The sequence below is a fragment of the Salvelinus sp. IW2-2015 genome, linkage group LG26, assembly GCF_002910315.2.
Source record: "Salvelinus sp. IW2-2015 linkage group LG26, ASM291031v2, whole genome shotgun sequence".
Lineage (NCBI taxonomy): Eukaryota > Metazoa > Chordata > Actinopteri > Salmoniformes > Salmonidae > Salvelinus > Salvelinus sp. IW2-2015.
The window spans coordinates 21,862,401-21,883,145 of NC_036866.1; the positions used below are offsets into that span (position 1 = coordinate 21,862,401).

At 40.1% G+C, this 20,745-nt stretch overlaps 2 protein-coding genes across 7 annotated transcripts; both read left to right on the plus strand.

Moving 5' to 3' along the window:
• LOC111952576 (aspartate aminotransferase, mitochondrial) lies at nucleotides 1–8,375 on the plus strand. Its single transcript, XM_023971399.2, has 10 exons — nucleotides 1–192; nucleotides 1,063–1,219; nucleotides 1,396–1,524; nucleotides 1,647–1,706; nucleotides 1,819–1,980; nucleotides 2,109–2,213; nucleotides 6,845–6,995; nucleotides 7,111–7,276; nucleotides 7,368–7,518; nucleotides 7,715–8,375. Exons 1-10 carry the CDS (start codon nucleotides 113–115, stop codon nucleotides 7,835–7,837), a joined length of 1,284 nt encoding a protein of 427 aa, XP_023827167.1. The 5' UTR covers nucleotides 1–112; the 3' UTR covers nucleotides 7,838–8,375.
• Nucleotides 8,376–10,724: 2,349 nt separating this feature from the next.
• Nucleotides 10,725–20,204, plus strand: LOC111952145 (synaptotagmin 1-like). 6 transcript variants are annotated; one of them, XM_023970673.2, is made up of 7 exons: nucleotides 10,725–12,772; nucleotides 15,897–16,086; nucleotides 16,295–16,374; nucleotides 16,628–17,029; nucleotides 17,101–17,220; nucleotides 18,636–18,747; nucleotides 18,869–20,203. In XM_023970673.2, the coding sequence occupies exons 2-7, from the start codon at nucleotides 15,918–15,920 to the stop codon at nucleotides 19,177–19,179; spliced, it is 1,194 nt and encodes a 397-aa protein (XP_023826441.1). In that variant the 5' UTR covers nucleotides 10,725–12,772; nucleotides 15,897–15,917; the 3' UTR covers nucleotides 19,180–20,203. The 6 variants fall into 6 exon arrangements, with proteins under 6 accessions (XP_023826441.1, XP_070291296.1, XP_070291297.1 ...); XM_070435195.1 differs by having other exon boundaries at nucleotides 15,905–16,086; XM_070435196.1 differs by having other exon boundaries at nucleotides 15,940–16,086; nucleotides 18,869–20,197.
• Nucleotides 20,205–20,745: the final 541 nt, after the last annotated feature.

The window sequence follows — 20,745 nt, forward strand, 5'->3', positions numbered from 1 at the left end:
GCCACGAAGAAGAGTTCAGTCTTCTGTGCAGCAATTGACAGCAGAGCTACGTAGTACAGTGTGTGGGAACTCAGGAGACGGTTTTCCGTGCGTGTTGTGTTGAGTACCAGCAATGGCCCTGTTGAAATCTAGCAAGATKATTTCTACCGTCTGGGTACACCCTCCATTGGGTGTGCGCTCCATTCGTGCCAGGTAAAATGTGCTCCGAGAGTACAGCTTTATTGACTAGCTAGCACGTTAGCTGACAGCCTTAGACAAATAGTCAGTGCAGAGCTAGCTAGCAGACGAACGACCCTTTGTCTTTCCCCTCAAAGGGAGCAGGTTGCTTGCTAGCTATCTCAAGACAAATAGCATGTTCGCTAGCTGGTTTTCACAGCCATGTCCAGGTAATTAGCAAAGTAGCCAATGATGTAACGTTAGTTAACTGATTTCATAGGCCTTGTGTGGCTGGTTGGCTATTTGCAACCTCGCCACCAACCAAGGTTGTTCAGTAGCTAGCTGGCAAGCTAACCTAACGTTACTAAACTAGGACCCAACGATGTGTTTTGGCAGCTAACTGGTAACCAGATAGCCACAGCTATAGTAGCTACATGCAGTTGGAGGAGTTGAAACAGCTTTAGCACTGTCAGAAATATTTGACTTTAATGTGTAGAAAACTKACAAGGTCACAAAACACTAACGAGCTAGCTGGGCATGTAGTGCTTTTCAAGCATGTTTCATTACTGTATTGCTGGTGACTAGCTGACCACTGAAAGAAAGGTAGGCCCATCAAATGAAGCCATTGATGCAATAAATGATGATGTAAGCCTATGACAGTCATCCTTGCAACATTAGTGGTTGGTTGTTGATGCTGCCACATCCAACATTCCTGTGTGTGAAAGCAGACTAGCTTAATCAACTTCAGACTGCTAGGGGATTACCACCACCTAATTTGGATCAAATCCTACTTAGTGCAAAGGTATCAGACTACTTAATCTGGTGTAAATTGAGTTGATGCAAGTCTGTGATTTACCCTTTCTATCTTCTACGGGATGGTTCAATCTCCCTCTCCAACTGTTTCAGTTCATGGTGGTCCGAGGTGCAGATGGGTCCCCCTGACCCCATCCTGGGGGTGTCAGAGGCCTACAAGCGTGACACCAACCCTAAGAAGATGAATCTGGGTGTAGGAGCATACCGTGATGACCAGGGCAAACCATATGTCCTCAGCTGTGTTCGCAAGGTGTGTTCAGTCACTGCTTGATGATGATGATGACTCTCATTATAAACCTCATAACATGAGAAACAGCCAAATTTTATGAGACTATAAGTTAAAAAGACGTCAGCCTAGCTGCTTACAATCACTTTGACACAGAGAACAACAGACTTTGGCTTGACTTTTACCCTCTGTATTCTTAGGCTGAAGCTCAGATTGCTGCAAAGAAGCTGGACAAAGAATACCTGGCTATTGGTGGTCTGGGGGACTTTACCAAGGCATGCGCCAAGCTGGCTTTGGGAGACAACAATGAGGTTATCGAGAGTGGCAGGGTAAGTCGAGCCTTTCCTGGAACCTCAGACATCCTGATTCCACATTCTACCTGATTCCACATTCTACAGCACAGCTTTAGAAGCCTTATTTTGACCGTGTGTTGTTTATTCCTTGTTCCCAGAACATCACTGTCCAAACTATTTCTGGAACTGGGTCCTTGAGAATCGGAGCCAACTTCCTGGTAAGAGCCCTGATCCTTTTGCTTTTTTACAGATCTAACCATCATCATGAATGCTAATGAATGAAAGTCTCTTCTTTTCCCCACTCTATTTGTTCCTGCACCCCTCCCTCAGTCCCGTTTCCATACAGAGGCCAGGGACGTGTACCTGCCCAAGCCCTCCTGGGGGAACCATACACCCATCTTCAGAGACGCTGGGATGCAACTGAAGGCATACACCTACTATGACCCAAAGACCTGTGGCTTTGACTTCCAGGGAGCCCTGAATGACATCTCTGTAAGACATGGCACAGAAGCCTAATCTTCCCCTACCAATGTGTACACATTGTACTCTTCCTATCAATGTGTACTCCAAGTAACTGCTGGATTAMAGATAAACAAATGTTATTGTTTCCTCTTATTCAGAAAATTCCTGAGAAAAGTGTCATCATGCTTCATGCCTGTGCCCACAACCCCACAGGAGTGGACCCTCGGCCAGAGCAGTGGAAGGAGATTGCTAACCTGGTGAAGGTAAACACAACTGAATATAAAGTGATGTAGTAGGGTCGTTCCATGAAATGAGTGCCTTTTGCGTCCCTTTGATATTTTAGGTAGAAATTGTGCACAAATATAGACTTTGAAAAGCCTGTTATATTAAATGAAGTGCCCTTTTTAATATAGACAACATGAACACATTTTTAAATCAGATTTTTTATATGAATATTGTCTTGCTAAAGTGCCAAAATTCAGAGTTTTGACATGTCCCTCTGRGACTTCTAGGAAGATTTTAACCCCAACATTTCATGTGATTTAATTTTAAGGTAAAATAAAAACCTGTCCCTAATTTTAAGYTCAACCCTGTTAAGTGAACTGAACTCTCCTTTTAATATGGTAAAACTATTCCTTTTTTAAAATTGTTTTAAAAGAAACTTGAACATCTGATAGTCAAATCATGGTGTAAAAGCAGGTGAGCTGGTTCTACTCTTTTTGCCCATTTTCTGGTGTTTTGTGGTGGGAAACTGAACGGGTCGAGAATAACACATCAAACCTGTTACCCATAGATTAACAGGCTAGAAATGTTTTAACAATAATTTTTGAGCAATGAAGCTTGCATTCAATTGCCCCTCTGTTGCACACAACAAGTTTCCATTCCCCTTGTCACAAGAGGATTTATGGCTGATTTTAAGATGAAACGTCAACCCTGTTACAGTTTTAGGTGGTGGGCTGCTGAATTTGAGAACATTTGAGGCCCCTATCTTGGCGGTGTAGAATATTTAGCATTTTAAAATCCATTTCCTGCAATTCGACACATTTCTCCGTAGAGCGGCAATACTTCATTTTGCCGTTTTAAAGCTAATTTCCTGCAATTTTATGAATTTTTCCATGGCTATTGCTGTGTTCTTTTGCTTAAATATAAAACAAAATCAATARGGCTAACTTCATTGTTTTGGGAATTTTACATTCTCCCTGACTGTCTAGATTTTATTTTGGTGATTGTTAGTTCTCAAAGATTATATTATAAAAAAATATATAGGTCATTATCTTTTCTACATACTTTATATCTGGTTTTAGTCGTTTTAAGTTTACACTGAAATTAGTTTTTTTATTATGTTGAACACATGCTCTTTATGACAATGTTAAAATTAGGTGAAACAAATGTTGTTTTTTTCTACTACAAAAAATGTATTAAATTGGTGGAATGACCCAGTAGCCCTATGAAACCTAATTATCCACCAACCAGGCCAAAATACAGTGCCTTCAGATAGTATTCATACCCCTTGACTGAATCCAAATCTTGTTGTTAGACTGAATTTAAAATGGATTCAATATTTTACAAAAATCTCACCCATCTACATTCAATACCCCATAACGACGAAGTGAAAACATGTTTTTAGAGATTTTAGCAAATTTATTGAAAATGAAATGCGTATATCTCATTTACATAATTATTCACACCTTGAGTCAATACATGTTAGAATCACCTTTGGCAGCGATCAGTGCTTTTTGAGGTCAGTTCGATAAAAAAAAAAAAGAAATCACAGATTTCGGTTATTTAGGTTGAATGCTGTAACAACACAATTAATAAAACTTCCATGATGATAGTGACTGCTCTTTAATGCTTAACATATTTCAGTTGTTGTGTGTATTACATTTGTTTATTTATTTAATTCCAAGTCATCATCTCTATAGACCTGCTGCATATGCTGTCTGACAAAGTCGCTATTTTGTAGTTCTTCAAAGTAAATAAAGCATACTTTTATGACTGCTGAATACCAACTATCAATCACTTAGATCATGTATTTTCAGTTAGAGCAGGGTTCGCGCAAGTTGCTTGAGGTGCTTAAATGCCGGGCAAATGTAGATTCAACCCTGCCTGCGGGATCTAGATTTTTAAGAATGGTTTTGCCAGACCCACCCAGGGATGTAGTAGAGGGTAAATGCTGCTTACGCACCTTTTTATTTGTGAAATAGCATTTACTCGCCTTTTTTTATTGATCATTTACTCACTTATTGCGTTCCCAGCGTTGAGCAACGCTCAGAAGGCTTCTTGATCTGAGTTCTAATCGTGCCTACCTATGTGAACGAGTGGAATCATGAATGATTCATGTATGCTCGTTATGTTTCCTGCTCCCCCGGATTTGCCTTTTTAGCAGTGCATTCACTCACCACTCTGTCCGATGGGAAACTCCGCCCACGACAGAGGCCGAGAAGTGAAACGAACTACCTCAGCCCAGACCTACAGTGGCAAGTGGTAGAGAGACGCCGRCGACAGTGGTTTTTGTCTTTTTTTTATTTATTTTTAACATCCCTCGCCTCATGTCGTGTCAACAGACATCTCACAAAACAAAAAACCCCTCACTCTGAGAATGAGTGTACAACTGGTAAATAGTCGATGATATTTCAGTCCGATGTCTAGCTGGCTAGGTAGTATAAGGGGTCTGGCTGTTATCAAGTTAGCTAGCTATAACTAGCTGGCTAGAAGGATGAAGTTAGAAGCTAACGTTGAACTGAGCCTGACCTCAGCAGGAGCAGTTGACTGAAATTAAGCTAGCTATAATCAAAAGATGGGCTACTATAAATTCTCATAACAAAATACCTTTTCTTTACAGTGAGTAGTGAGACAGACAGTGGTGAGTCAGGCTGAAGGAGGCAAAGGAGATACACAGAGAGAGGAAACATTGAATCAAGCAGGGAGAGAGGTTAGTAGTACGATGGTTCCCCAACTCGGGGTCTGGGACCCATGTGTTGTCCCCTTAAATTTAAATAGTGTCCCCTGAGAGAATCTTTAATTTTATCAAACACAACATTTTTCTCTTCAAATGGGTATTGAATACAACATTCTATAGTTAACTAAGGTGGACCTAAAATGTAGTGAAATATTAAGACGATTTAAATATAAAGAAATGTAATATGTGCACTGAACAAAAATATAAACACAACAATTTCAAAGATTTTACTGAGTTACAGTTCATATAAGGAAATCGGTCAACATCATCAGTACTGACTTACCACTCATGTATCTAGTGAAACATATTGAGTAGAACTTGTAAGGTAGTGATGAATAATAAATAGTAAGTTAGTGGGGTTTTTTCATGAGGTTGTGGCGATATACTGCCATCTTGTGGCGACTAGAAACAATTGCGTATAGAAACTTGCAAATTGATGTTCCTTGAAAATAAATATTAGTGCTTGAAAAGGTACTTGAAAGTCCTTGACTTGCCACTGTGTACAAACCCTGGTTAGCGATAGATTAGGAAAGCAACAGCTGCTCTCTCTATCCCCTCACGATTGTGCATTCTTCTGCCTCTTCCGTAGCAGGCATAAAAGAAACACGGACAAGTAGATGTGCAGTGGATTATGGTCATTGTAGTTAATTACCACGTTTTATACACTAAACCATAGAATATTGCCCTGTTGGAAACAACAACTCCCTACTACATCGCAGAGTTCAGGCTGGATCTGATTTATCTCTAGAGAAACTGCAATGTGCGCATTGAGCTCACAGGGAAAAAAACAGAACGAAATGGAGTTCAAATAATTTATCCGACATTTGGTCAATTAGTTGTTTAAAAACTAAAAAAATTACAGAAATGTAAATTGATTGGTCAGCACTAGCAGATTACAGCTGTGAGTCTCTAAGAGCTTTGCATACCTGAATTGTACAATATTTGCAAATTATTCTTTTAAAATTTCTGTCAAGTTGGTGGTTGATCATTGCTAGACAGCCATTTTCAAGTCTTGCCATAGATTTGCAAGTAGATTTAAGTCAAAACTGTAACTATGGCACTCAGGAACATTCAATGTCATCTTGATAAGCAACTCTATTGTATATTTTGGCCATTATGTTTTGGGTTATTGTCCTGCTGAAAAGTGAATTTGTCTCCCAGTGTCTGTTGGAAAGCAGACAGACAGGTTTCCCTCTAGGATTTTGGCTGTGCTTAGCTCTATTCTGTTTCTTTTTATTTAAAAACACTCTTGACAAGCATACCCATAACATGATGCAGCCACCACTATGCTTGAATATATGCGGAGTGGTAATCAGTGATGTGCTGTGTTTGGATTTGCCCCAAACATAACGCTTTGTATTCAGGACATAAAGTTAATTTGTTTGCCACATTTTTGCAGTTTTATTTTAGTCCCTTATTGCAAACAGGATGCATGTTTTGGAATGTTTTTATGTTGTATAGGCATCCTTCTTTTCACTGTCATTTAGATTAGTATTTAGATTAGTATAGTAGTAAAAAAAAATATCTGTCGTTCTGCCCCTGAACAAGGCAGTTAACCCACTGTTCCTAGGCCGTCATTGAAAATAAGAATTTGTTCTTATCTGACTTGCCTAGTTAAATAAAGGTAAAATAAAAAAAAATGTGGAGTAACTACAATGTTGTTGATCCATCCTTAGTGTTCTCCTGTCACAGCCATTAAACTCTAACTGTTCTAATGGCCTCTTGGTGAAATCCCTGAGTGGTGTCCTTCCTCTCCTTAGGAAGGACGCCTCTATCTTTGTAGTGACTGAGTGTATTGATACACCATCCAAAGTTTTTAATTAATAACTGCTCAAAGGGATTTCAAAGTCGTTTGTTTTAATTTTTAAAGTCCAGGGCTGTGAATACTTTCTGACGGTACTGTACATAACAAGTTCTCATGTTTTTCTCTTCCAGAAAAGGAACCTCCTAGTTTTCTTTGACATGGCCTACCAGGGCTTTGCCAGTGGTGARATTGACCGTGATGCCTGGGCTGTCCGTTATTTCATTGAGCAAGGCCACAACATTGTGCTCTCTCAGTCTTTTGCTAAGAACATGGGTCTCTATGGTGAGTTATGATAATTGCATTGGTCAAATTTGAGGATAATGTTTTGGGGAAAACAAAACACCATATTTATAAGCATAATCAACATGCCTTGTGTGGTGGTGTGTGATGTCTTCAGGTGAGCGTGTTGGGGGCTTCACTGTCGTGTGTAAGGATGCTGAGGAGGCCAAGCGTGTGGAGTCCCAGCTGAAGATCCTCATTCGGCCCATCTACTCCAACCCTCCCATGAACGGGGCACGCATCGCTGCCACCATCCTCAATACACCAGACCTGTACAAAGAGTGGTGAGTAAGTCATCCACGAAGTGTCGTATTTCAATTGTCCCATAGCCAACATGATACGGGCCCAGCTGAGTGACGGCTCTTCTCTCCCTAGGCTGGGGGAGGTGCATGGCATGGCTAACCGCATCATCACAATGAGGGAGCTGTTAGTGGCCAACCTGAAGAAGGAGGGCTCCACTCAGAACTGGCAGCACGTCATTGACCAGATTGGCATGTTCTGCTTCACAGGGCTGAAGCCTGAACAGGTAGAGTAACTGTGTGCTGAGACTCTACACTGTCTCATAATATAATATAGTATGTGATTTCCATTGGGTTACTTACTGGTAAGGAATCATTGGATGAAACATCGAACATGGTTATACTATAAGTATCTGTCTAGATATTAAATTGCTTAATATGCAGTTGATGAGTCGTAATGAGTAACTATTCCAACTTGTGCAGGTGGCGCGCCTCACAAAGGAGTTCTCCGTCTACATGACAAAGGATGGGCGTATCTCCATGGCTGGCGTCACCTCTGGCAATGTGGGTTACCTTGCACAAGGTATCCATGCAGTGACCAAGTGAGATGGCTAACCAGGAGTCACACCATCGTCACCACCAGAGGATAGAGGGGCGGTAGCTTCAGACAAGAAAAACAAAACAACTTTTATGTAAATTAACCCTCTCCTCTGCTTTCCTTTAGGGAAGACTCAAAAGTAATAAGATACCATAGGGTTACTTTATTTGGCATTTTCTGTTGGCATTGTCTAGATATTGTATGTTGGACTATCTGTGACTAGGTTTTTAATGTGCAGTTCCCTGAAAAAATATCCATGGAATTCTTGAATCTTTTTTTACCCTCCCTCAGACATGCATGCAGTGGTCATGAGCTCAAAATATCTTGTGTAAGTCATACTTGACAATGAAAACTAACAAGCACAATATCACTGTTTGGAATCACGTCTTATATTGCAGCATGTCCTCTCACTTGGCCTGAGCACACCCTGTCTCTAAGAACTGTGCTCAACTATTGGCTGTGATATGGAACACCAAAGTAATAATGGTTAAGACATTTTTCTAGAAAATTCTTTACTAAAGATACTGTCTCTTTAAGGTAATTGTATTGAAATGTGCGTCTCATTTATTAAGGATTCATTTACAAAACCTTTTTCAAAAAAGATGTCAGGTGCTACAAACCTTTGTTTCAACTTTAATGCCAGTGGAACCTTTCTAGGTGATGGTACTGGGGTCATGGCACTTGTCTTATGTGGGATGATATGTGCTGCATGGAGTCCCTGATTGTGATGATCAGCCAGCCACAATGTGTGCTAAGGATGTTATTTTGCTGTTGTAATGGAAGAGCACTGTCTTCCAATCAACAACTGCCACATCTCCCACTGATACTGTACCATTTAATTAAATAGATTATTTATATACACTACCATTCAAAAGTTTTTGTCCACTAAAATAACATCAAATTGATCTGACATACAATGTAGACATTGTTAGGGTTGTAAATGACTATTGTAGCTGGAAATGGCTGATTTTTAATGGGATATCTACATAGGTGTACAGAGGCCCATTATCAGCAACCATCACTTCTGTGCTCCAATGGCACGTTGTGTTAGTTAATCCAAGTTTATCATTTTAAAAGGCTAGTTGATCATTAGAAAACCCATTTGCAATTATGTTAGCACAGCTGAAAACTGTTGTTCTGATTTAAAGAAGTATTAAAACTGGCCTTTAGACTAGTTGAATATCTGGAGCATCAGCATTTGTGGGTTTGATTACAGGCTCAAAATTGCCGGAACAAAGACTTTCTTCTGAAACTCATCAGTCTATTCTTGTTCTGAGAAGTGAAGGCTATTCCATGTGAGAAATTGCCAAGAAACTGAAGATCTGGTACAACGCTGTGTACTACTCCCTTCACAGAAAAGCGCAAACTGGCTCAAACCAGAATAGAAACAGGAACGGGAGGCCCCGGTGCACAACTGAGCAAGAGGACAAGTACATTAGTGTCTAGTTTGAGAAACAGATGCCTCAAAAGTCCTCAACTGGCAGCTTCATTAAATAGTACTCACAAAACACCAGTCTCAACGTCAACAGTGAAGAGGTGACTTGTTTCTGGACATTTTGAGCCTGTAATTGAACCCACAAATGCTGATGCTCCAGATACTCAACTAGTCTAAAGAAGGCCAATTGTATTGCTTCTTTAATGAGAACAACAGTTTTCAGCTGTGCGCACAATTGCAAAAGGGTTTTCTAATGATCAATTAGCCTTTTAAAATGATAAACTTGGATTAGCTAACACAACGTGCCATTTGAACACAGGAGTGATGGTTGCTGATAATGGGCCTCTCTACGCCTATGTAGATATTCCATAAAAAATCTGCCGTTACCAGCTACAAATGTCATTTTCAACATTAACAATGTCTACACTGTATTTCTGATCATTTTGATGTTATTTTAATGGACAAAAAACACGGCTTTTCTTTCAAAAACGAGGACATTTCTAAGTGACCCCAAATTTTTGAACGGTAGTGTGTGTAATATATGCTGTATACTGTATGAACTCTTAACTCAATTTCAGGAGCATGAAAGGTGTTTTGTTGCTTGCACATTGTCGTTTACTCCCATGCCTTCTGATTTTTTTGAACATCATTGAAAGTAAAATGTAATCCTTAAGATGCCCTCTGACTTTCAGTGGTGTACTGTACATCACAGGCTGCTGGTGGCACCTTAATTTGTGAGGGCGGGCTCAGTCATCACTAGAACGAAATAAATGGAATGGTATCGAATGCAGCAAACACATGTTTGATACCATTTCATTCACTTCATTCTAGCCATTATTAGGAGTCGTCCTCCCCTCAGCAGCCTCCTGTGGTGTATTTTTCTGAGGGGCCATGGAAAGCACAGTTCAGGTGCCCTGTAACACACTTTCCCTCAAAGCCAAGCACTGGTTTTTACTTTGTGTTGTGAAAGAACAAGATTAATGGTGGACTCCACTTTGTACATTATGGAATGCAGGGTCACAAATGTTCTAAAGCATGTCAGTAGAAGCTTTGAATGAGTTTTCAATCACCTGTTCTGAGGTTCCAGGACTCTGACACCATGTGGTCTCAGGAGTTAGAATTGTTTTATTTTGCACATTAGGTGGAAGCATCTGTTSCAAATAGACACAGATTTTTAACTACTGTACTCCTGATCTTTTTCTGGCCAACATCACTATCCACATCTGTCATAGATTCATTAAACCGAAGTTCATTTGAATGGTACAAATCTGATCATCATGATTGTGCACTGTAATCTTCTGAGTTTCTCAGATTTCAGTAATGTCAGACCAGTGTAAGTTCTCTGTAAAATAAAGATGGTTGTGTAACGGATGTGAAATGGCTAGCTAGTTAGCGGGTACGCGCTAGTAGCGTTTCAATCAGTTACGTCACTTGCTCTGAAACCTAGATATAGTGTTGCCCCTTGCTCTGCAAGGGCCGCGGCTTTTGTGGAGCGATGGGTAACGATGCTTCGTGGGCGACCGTTGTTGATGTGTGCAGAGGGTCCCTGGTTCGCGCCCGTGTCGGGGCGAGGGGACGGTTTAAAGTTATACTGTTACAGTTGCACAGTTTGTGTGAATGTCAGATTCTTCATTTTCAGCAATGATTCAAGCACAAAGTGAACTGTATTAGTGAGAAGGTAAACTTGTCTTACCATAGTCGGGCAGGCAGAAGGTAAAGGATAAGGTGCTTTAGGCCTAATACTTTTTTTGAACTAAATTACACACTTTAGGCTACATTTTATTTTCCATTATGTGCTATGTTGGCCTACTATTGATGTGGTTATTGCGCCCTCTTCCTTTAATTAGGTGACTAGGCTAAACCACTGAAGTAAATCGTTGTGTACTGTAGAGTCAATAGTCACTACAGTGCATACGAAGAAATAGGCCAAAATATCTAATGGCTTTTCATAATAACCGTGAGTTACGCTTAATTTTTGGGGACGACCCAGGCAAAGCCTCGGTCTGCAAATAATGGAATTCTGGCGATGTGAGCTCTGCTCCGGGTAAGATTATTGCCAGAAACCTAGCCCAAAGGCCGGAAAATGGCGAATGCATGCAGCTCATTATAAACACTTCTACACTTCCTGTGGACCAGTTCATACATGACACATTCTCCATTCAGGCTGCAAAGGCGTTGATATCCTCCTTAACTCGATTTAATGGCAAGAAGGTGGAGAAGAAAACAGGAGAAATATGCTAACTTCTATATGAAACATGTTCCACCATTATGCTAGAAATAACAATAATGCAAATCACCTGTGTTGTCAGTAATTGGTGGATGTCTGGTTCATTTCTACACTATACCGGGAAGCAACTACCCAGATGATTTGGAAAATCACCATGGACGATTTTATAAAGTTGATGGTTTGCGCGTTTATGCTTTGACTATGCAATGTTGAATATACTACCTAGATAGCAGTTTTACACTACAATTGCATCATGTAATGTTCTACACTGACCACAAGTATAAACGCAACATGCAAAAATGTCCAAGATTTGACTGAGTTACAGTTCATATAAGTAAATCAGTCAATTGAAATAAATTCATTAGGACCCAATTAATGGATTCCACATGACTGGGAATACAGATATACTGTAATGAAACAGGCAGGGAGCAGGTCTCGAACCCTCGGAATAAACCCAGGGTCGTTACAATACATTTGTTGGTCACAGATACCCAAAAAAAAACTGGTCTCAGAGCATTTCATATTCTGTATGTAAATCTTATGTTTAGTATGGTTACATAAGACATGGTTAAGGCGAAATTAGGGTGGATGGTTGGGTGTATAACGTGAACGTCTAGTAACCCAAAGGTTGCGATTTTGAATCTCATCATGGACAATTTTAGCTATTTAGCTAATTTTGAACTACTTACTACTTTTTTGCTTGTTTGCAACTACTTGGCATGTTAGCTAACCCTTCCCCTAACCTCAACTATTTTAGCTAACCCTTCACCTTACTGTAACCTTAACCTTTTAACCTAACTCTTAAACGTAACCCTAACCCCTAGCTAGCTCGCTAACGTTAGCCACCTAGCTAGAATTCTTAACATATTGTAGCGACCCGCACAGACAGCTMTGTGTTATGTGTTAGGCTAGTAGGTGGTTGTGTTGTACTTACCAGTGCCCAGTGTTCGCGGGGTCCGACATGRCAATCAACCTGCTATCTGCCAATCACGTGAATGCCTGGAATGTTCTGATGCCGGGCATCCTGGCGGTTGGCGGAGTGGCGTGGAGGGGGGTTGGGCAGGGGGATGGAGCATTGGAAGTTAAGACGAGGTTTAGCCTTTGTTCTCTCTCTTATGTCTGGCCTTCACAAGAGAAGGTCACGGTTGGCTTGTTGTTATCTTTCATTTATTTGGCGTGGGCTACGGCCAAACAGTAGCCTGTGTAAAGTTGGGTTAATAAACCGTCAATTCGTAAACTCAAGCCTCTGTCTGGACAATTGCTCCTTTATGATCTAGTCAGGTCATTACAATATCATACGTTTGCAAATTCGTAACATATTGTACATTTTGTAAATATGTAACATTTCATACGAATTATAATTCGTAACATATAATATGAAATGGGTTATGGACATCCACAAATTAATACATACCATATGAAACTAAACATATACTAAATGGAGTGTTTTGGATTTACATACAGAATAATACAAAATGCTCTGAGATCAGGTTGAAAAAAAAGGTAGGGGCGTGGATCAGAAAACCTGTCAGTATCATGCAGCGTGACACATCTCCTTCGCATAGAGTTGATCAGGCTCTTGATTATGGTCTGGAATGTTGTCCCATTCCTCTTCAATGGCTGTGCAAAGTTGTTGGATATTGGCGGGAACTGGAACACGTTGTCGTACACATTGATCCAGAGCATCCCAAACATGCTCAGTGGGTGACATGTCTGGTGAGTATGCAGGCCATGGAAGAACTGGGACATATACAGCTTCCAGGAATTGTGTACAGATCCTTGTGACATGGGGCCGTGCATTATCATGCTGAAACATGAGATGATGGCGGCGGATGAATGGCATAACAATGGGCCTCAGGATCTCGTCACTGTGTCCCTGTGCATTCAAATTGCCATTGATAAAATGCAATTGTGTTCATTGTCTGTAGCTTATGCCTGCCCATACCACAAGCCCACCTCCACCATGGGGCACTATATTCACAGCGTTGACATCAGCAAACCGCTTGCCCACACGACGCCATCTGCCCAGTACAGTTGAAACCGGGATTTCATCCGTGAAGAGCACACTTCTCCAGCGTGCCAGTGGCCATCCAAGGTGAGCATTTGCCCACTGAAGTCAGTTATGATGCTGAACTGCAGTCAGGTCAAGACCCTGGTGAGGACGACGAGCACGCAGATGTGCTTCCCTGAGGGGGTTTCTGACAGTTTGTGCAGAAATTCTTTGGTTGTGCAAACCCATCAGGTGTCAAGGTGGCTGATCGCAGATGATCCCACGAGTGAAGAAGCCGGATGTGGAGGTCCTGGACTGGCGTGGTTACACGTGTTCTACAGTTCTGAGGCTTGTTGAACGTACTGACAAATTCTCTGAAACAACCTTGGAGGTGGCTTATGGTAGAGAAATGAACATTCAACATTCAGCTCTGGTGGACATTTCTGCAGTCATCATGCCAATTGCACGCTCCCTCAAAACTTGAGACATCTGTGGCATTGTGTTGTGTGACAAAACTGCACATTTTAGAGTGGCCTTTTATTGTCCCCCGCACAAGGTGCACCTGTGTAATGATCATGCTGTTTAATCAGTTTCTTGATATGCCACTGTCAGGTGGATGGATTATCTTGGCAAAGGAGAAATGATCACTAACAGGAATGTAAACAAATTTGTGCACAAAATTTGATCGAAATAAGCTTTTTTGCATATGGAACATTTCTGMGATCTTTTATTTCAGCTCATGAAACATGGGACCAACACTTTACAGTCTGTGTTTTTGTTCAGTATATATGACATAAGCTTAATTTGCTGTAACACTGATACTGTATGCCTAACCTATGTTATTAAAAATAGACAAGTTAATTGTACTATAGGCCTATGTGCAACAGGTTGAAGTGGCAAGTAATAAAATAGTTGACATTCTGTTTTTCTTTGAGAAAGCTGTTCTTATTTGTATTTGTATTTATTATGGATCCCTCTTCCTGGGGTCCAAACACATTAAGGCACTTACATTACATATAAAACAAAAGATAAAGCTTTGGATAAGTAACTTCCCATGTGACTTCTTTGTAATCCACAAACTAAGAGGATATTCAATTATAATATTTTATTTCTGAGCAGTGAATGATCCGGTTCTTCTTTATGTCATTATATAGAAATATCCCACTGTTATGTCTGAAAGGGTGATGCATTTTACGGCTCTCTTTTCCAATGAAAAGCATTTTGGTGTTATTACACAAAATAGTAATGGAGAGTATTTATTTGTACTACTTGTCTTTAGAACATTTTGTAATTATCCTGCAAAATAACATTTATCCCATGTGTTATCCCATATGACGCATAGTGGGAGTTTTTCTCATGTTAGATAAATCTGAAATACAAGTTGTGCACAAAAGTGTTTAGAAAATGAGGAACAAGGAAGTGGATATGATAAAAACACTTTTTCATCCATATGTTAAGAATGCTTTTGTTTGCTCTTTAGTTATCCAAACACTATTAGGTGAATGCTGAAATAATTCAAGCCTGTTTTATTTTATTTGRACTATCTTATCATTCATCTGGCAGCTATTTGGGTACTGCATGTGATAAACCTTATCTAGCAGTGGCTTTGCAAATAGTGCTGGTGGAACAATGAGTCAGAGAGTAATGTGAAACCGTCTATCTACAAATGTCAAGGCTGCTTGTGGAGAAAGTACAATAAGACGAGGCAGTCTTGAAACTTCCTTAGAAACTAATCAGACCTGTTAAACCAGGTGGTGAATAGGCAGGTACTGATAGGATCAGTAAGTCATTTTGCCAGAGGATGAATGTATGGTAATGGAAACACAGGTGACAGTGAATGGAGAGGGACAGACAGATGATGTCATAAGGTATTAAGTCTTATTACTTCACACATATCACATTGTGTTTAGTCTTTTACCATAACTGTAGCTCTATCAGATGATGTTTGCCAGTGTCACTGTATATTTGTATCTGCCAATTCTAAATGAATGGACAGAATAGAGTGATTAAGGATATAGGGTGACTTTATTGATATATACAGTGCTTGTATGTTATGTGTAATACTGTAACATGTTATTGGGGAGCCAGATGATATGATAGATATCTTTAGTTTACTTATCTGATATAATTTCCTTGTTATGACAGAGTTGTTATACAGCAACACTAACAAAAAAAATGTATCTCTAAAATGTAAATGTGCATTAATAATATGAACCTATGATGGGTCGAACATGAAAATATTCAAGTCACATTCCATAGAGGAGACTGGTCTAAAGTTTGTTACTGGATCTCATGAATGTTGTTTGACCATTGAGAATTGCACTAATTTTGCATATACTGTAGGACACCAGGGTAAATATATGATTTGAATAGAACATTACAAGTGCTGAAATGATATGGCATCCTGCTCTGCAGGGTTTTAGATGGCAGAGAGACATGAGTTTCCTTCCCACTGTAGACCTGTCTATTGGGGACCTACGCATGCCCTTCAATGAAGAGGTCAAGTACTGTATCCTGGGAATCTCTGTAACCCTCTTCCTGATTGCTATGGGCATTCTGGTGTGGCAATTATACCGCTACTGCTCACAGGCTTCAAAGGAACCTGGTAAGTTAACTAAAATGAATCTAAGTTATCAGTTGGTTGTTGGTCAAACCATATATGGGTCAAGCACCAATGTACAGTAGAACTGGATGGAATAATAATTAAAGTACTGAACATTCTTTACTGCAAATTCTTATATCTTTGGGATAAGACTTTGGCTCATGAACAGGAGACAAGTTGTTATGCTGCTTTAATTCTCTATTCAATGCAGTGGATGACTTACTTTCATCTGATGGCAAGCCAGCAAAGACAGGAGATCTCTACACGGAAACCCAGAGGCCTAATTTTAAGGTTAAAGCAGTCTATTACTTGTAACTATTAATTCCTTTGGTTACTTACAAGGAACGCTCTCCCATTTTGTCTTATGTCTACACTGAAATATGGAGCAACAAGCTTCTACTATGATGAATAGCTAACATTCTGTGTGTATCTTTGCAGTCGTGCTGTTCTTGAATGCACATAAATCAAACAGAGGGCTTATGTCAGTGAGCTGTGGTTTAGAGAACGCACTGAAATAGACAGTATGACCATATCTGTTCCCCAGGTAGAGAAGCTCCATGAAGAGGCACGGAGGTTGAGCCGTTGCCTGTCCATGGGCAGCCATGTGGAGCTGCCCGGCCTGGGGAACCAGCTGGTGGAGGAGGTGAAGGGCTCCCTGCGCTTCTCCCTCTACTATGACCAGCTGCAGTCCAGACTGGTGGTCACCGTCCTGGAGGCCCGGGGCCTGCCGGTCAGGGACTTCAGCCGCAGTGTGGACCSCTTTGTGAGGGTTCGGCTGCTATGGGCCAGGCATGATAAGGAGGAGCAGTCCTCTCCTTCACTGCAGTGTGTGCTATATGAATGGCAGTCCCGTATGGTGAAGGACAGCAGCAGCCCTACGTTTGGGGACCAGTTCTCCTGCTCTATGGAGGAGGAGGATGTCCCTCACACCACCGTCAGGTTTGAGGTACATAACGTAGTGTTACATTGATTAGATAATTAAATCAGATAACCAAAATATTTTCCTATTTTCTGCAGGTCAGAGACTTTGATAAGTTCTCCAGGCATGGGTTCTTGGGAGAGGTCAGAGTTTCTCTGTGTGATATGAAAATCTCATACCCTCTTGAAGTACTGGAGGATCTACAGACACCACAAAAGGTGGATGATACACTCTATCTGGACCTACACTCCGCTACGTATTTATTTGGACAGTGAAGCTAAAACATTGATTTTGGCTTTATACTCCAGCATTTTGGATTTGAGATCAAATGTTTTATATGAGGCGACAGCTCAGAATGTCATCTTCTATTTGAAGGTATTTTCATACATACGTTTTACCGTTTAGAAATGAAAGCACTTTGTGTCTAGTCCCCCAATTTGAAGTATTTGGACAAATTCACTTATAGTGTGTTATATATATTTGTAATTTTTTTAACACATCCACTCTTTGGAGGACACTTATCTTGTTTTTTTGTTTTTTTTACAGCTTTTCTGCTACATACACAGTACCATTCAAAGGTATGGACACACCTACTCATTCAAGGGTTTTTCTTAATTTGTTTTATTATTTTCTACATTGTAGAATAATAGTGAAGACATCAAAACTATGACATAATACATATGTAATCATGTAGTAACCAGATAAGTGTTAAACAAATCAACATGTATTTTTGTTGAACACTTTTTGGGTTACTACATGATTCCATATGTGTTATTTCATAGTTTTGATGTCTTCACTATTATTCTATAATGTAGAAAATAGTAAAAATAAAGAAAAACCCTTGAATGAGTAGGTGTGTCCAAACTTTTGACTGGTAAGAGTGTGCAAGCTGTCATCAAGGAAAAGGGTGGCTACTTTGAAGAATCTAAAATCTAAAATATATTTTGATTTGTTTYACACTTTTTTGGTTACCACATGATTCCATATGTGTTATTTCATAGTTATTCTACAATGTAGAAAATAGTAAAAATAAAGAAAAACCCTTGAATGAGTTGGTGTTCTAAAACTTTTGACCGGCAGTGTATTATATTCTTATTTACAATAAAAGTGACTCCAAAATGATGCAATAAATTATTTAGCATTCATTTATATTGGGCAAAACATAATCCGAAACACAAACAACAAAAAAACTGCAAATGCATCTAACAAGTTTGTAGAGTCACACGTGTGATGTAGTCATTGTGTGCTAGGAATTTGGGACCAAATACTAAACTTTGACTAAATTGAATACACTGTAAGTGAATTGTTCCAAATACTTATGACACCTTCAGATGGGGGGACTAGATACATAAAGTGCTTTCATTTCTAAACGGTACAACTGATATGTATACAGAAACTCTCAAATTAAAGGTGACATTCTGTACTGTCACCTCATGACTTGCCTAGTTAAATAAAGGTTGAATAAATAAAAAATATAAAACATTTGATCTCAAATCCAAAATGCTTGAGTATAGAGCCAAATTCTAACTTTTAGCTTCACTGTCCGAATAAATACACAGGGGAGTGTATGTCCAAATTATATCAAACCTGTCTGTGTACTGTGACTTTAGTAATACAGTTTTACAATTTCCAGGACATGGTTGGAGAGGTGCTTCTCTCTCTAAAGTACCTCCACACCCTCCAGAGACTGGAGGTGGGTCTGCTGAAGATCAGGGCACTGCCTCAGCAAAGTAAAAAAGACAAAGGTAAATGGCACTTTTCTTGTGTGATAAACTCATTACTGAGCAGACGTTGCATACTGTTGCGTTGTAGATACAGGTAGGATTGATTGGTGATTGTTTAAAACAGTTAGTTTCATTTCTCTAGTTCGGTTGTATGCCAGGATCAGTGTCCTCTGCAACCAGTTCAAGCTGCGGCACCAGAAGTCCACTGCTAAGACCCTGTGTGAAGTGACCGTCTTCAACGAAGTCATGATGTTCACCTTGCCAGGCCCACAGATCAGGGCGTGCTGCATTGTGGTCTCTGTGTACGAGATCCATGCAGCCAGGAAGTCATCCAAACGCCMGGTTGGCCAGGTCACCTTTGGAAAGGGAAAGAGGTCAGAGGAGGAACACTGGTGTTTGATGATGCYATCAATTTGTCAGCCAATAGCAAAGTGGCATCCGTTGTTGATCTGAGGTCAGCCAGGCCCCCTACTTTGACTATGTTCTTGTAATGTACAGTTGATGGTTTTCACAAAATCTAAGATGAAACCTCATACTCTTCCATGTATAGTCACTATGCAGGACAAGCAAATAGAAAGAGTGGCAACTTACAAGAACTTGGTTTCTTGATAGATGAGTGTCTCACCTTTAAACCCCAAGTCGAAGGTCTTGTGAAAAAGCTTAGGCTCAAATTTAGTTTTTATTTTCATAATAAGTCATGTTTTTCTTTTGAAGTGCGAAAGAYGCTTGTTTCTGATACTTTTGTCCCTGTAATTGATTATGGTGATATCTTGTACATGTATGCCCCTGTGGAGTCATTATGTATGCTGGACACTGTGTACAATGGGGCGCTGAGGTTTATTACTGACTCCAAAGCTCTCACACATCACTGTATCCTCTATATGAGAGTGGGCTGGCCTTCATTAGCTCTTTCGGAGATTACATCATTGGTAATTTATTTATTTATAAGGCCATATTGAAACAGCTCCCATTTCTGTCCAACAAACAAATGAAAACTATCGCGTGTGCTCACTTGACTGTGTTTTGGTGATTGTGCCTAAGGCCCGTACGGAGAAAAACATTCCAGTTCCAAATTAAAGGAGCTTGTCCCTTTATATTAGTTCAAAGCTAGGTTAACACTATAATGGGAAATTATGGAAAGTGGGGGGCTGTCAATATTTTGACTCCTAGTTGCACCACACTTTCCCAAATCATCTTGCTGTTCAGTGTGTAAATTGGTGTTTTTTAAACTGTAYTTCTTTGTGTTTTACGTTGTAAACGTGTCTGCAACTTTGTGTGCTGCTATTTTGGCCATGTCTCTCTTGTAAAAGTGTTTGGTCATCTCAATGAGACCGAACTGGTAAAATAAAGGTAAAATAAAAAAATGGAAATGTGTGGAGGACCAGGTTTACTAATATTTCYTTTTTCAAGCTATTTCTCAAAATTGATATCACCTCTCTGTGAAGTATAGACTATGCTTTACTATTATACTATACTGAAATTATGTGGATAAATCATAAGTTCCAGCTGCTCACCTGATATGAGCAGTGCCTGATCACCTGTGAATATTAAACACTATATATACAAAAGTATGTGGACACCCCTTCAAATTAGTGGTTTCGGCTATTTCAGCCAGACCCGTTCATGACAGGTGTATAAAATTGAGCACACACCCATGCAATCTCCATAGACAAACATTGACTGTAGAATGGCCTTACTGCTCAGTGGCTTCAGTGTGGCACTGTTATAGGATGGCACCTTTCCAACAAGTCATTTAATCAAATTTCTGCCCTGCTAGAGCTYCCCCGGTCAACTGCAGGTGCTGTTATTGTGAAGAGGAAACATCTGGGAGAAACAACGGCTCAGCCGCAAAGCAGTAGGACACACAAGCTCACAGAATGGGACCACCGAGTGCTGATGCGCTTAGTGAGTAAAAATCGTCTCTCCTCGGTTGCAACACTCACTACCGAGTTCCAAACTGCCTCTGGAAGCAACTTCAACACAAGAACTGTTCGTCGGGAGCTTCATGAAATGGGTTTC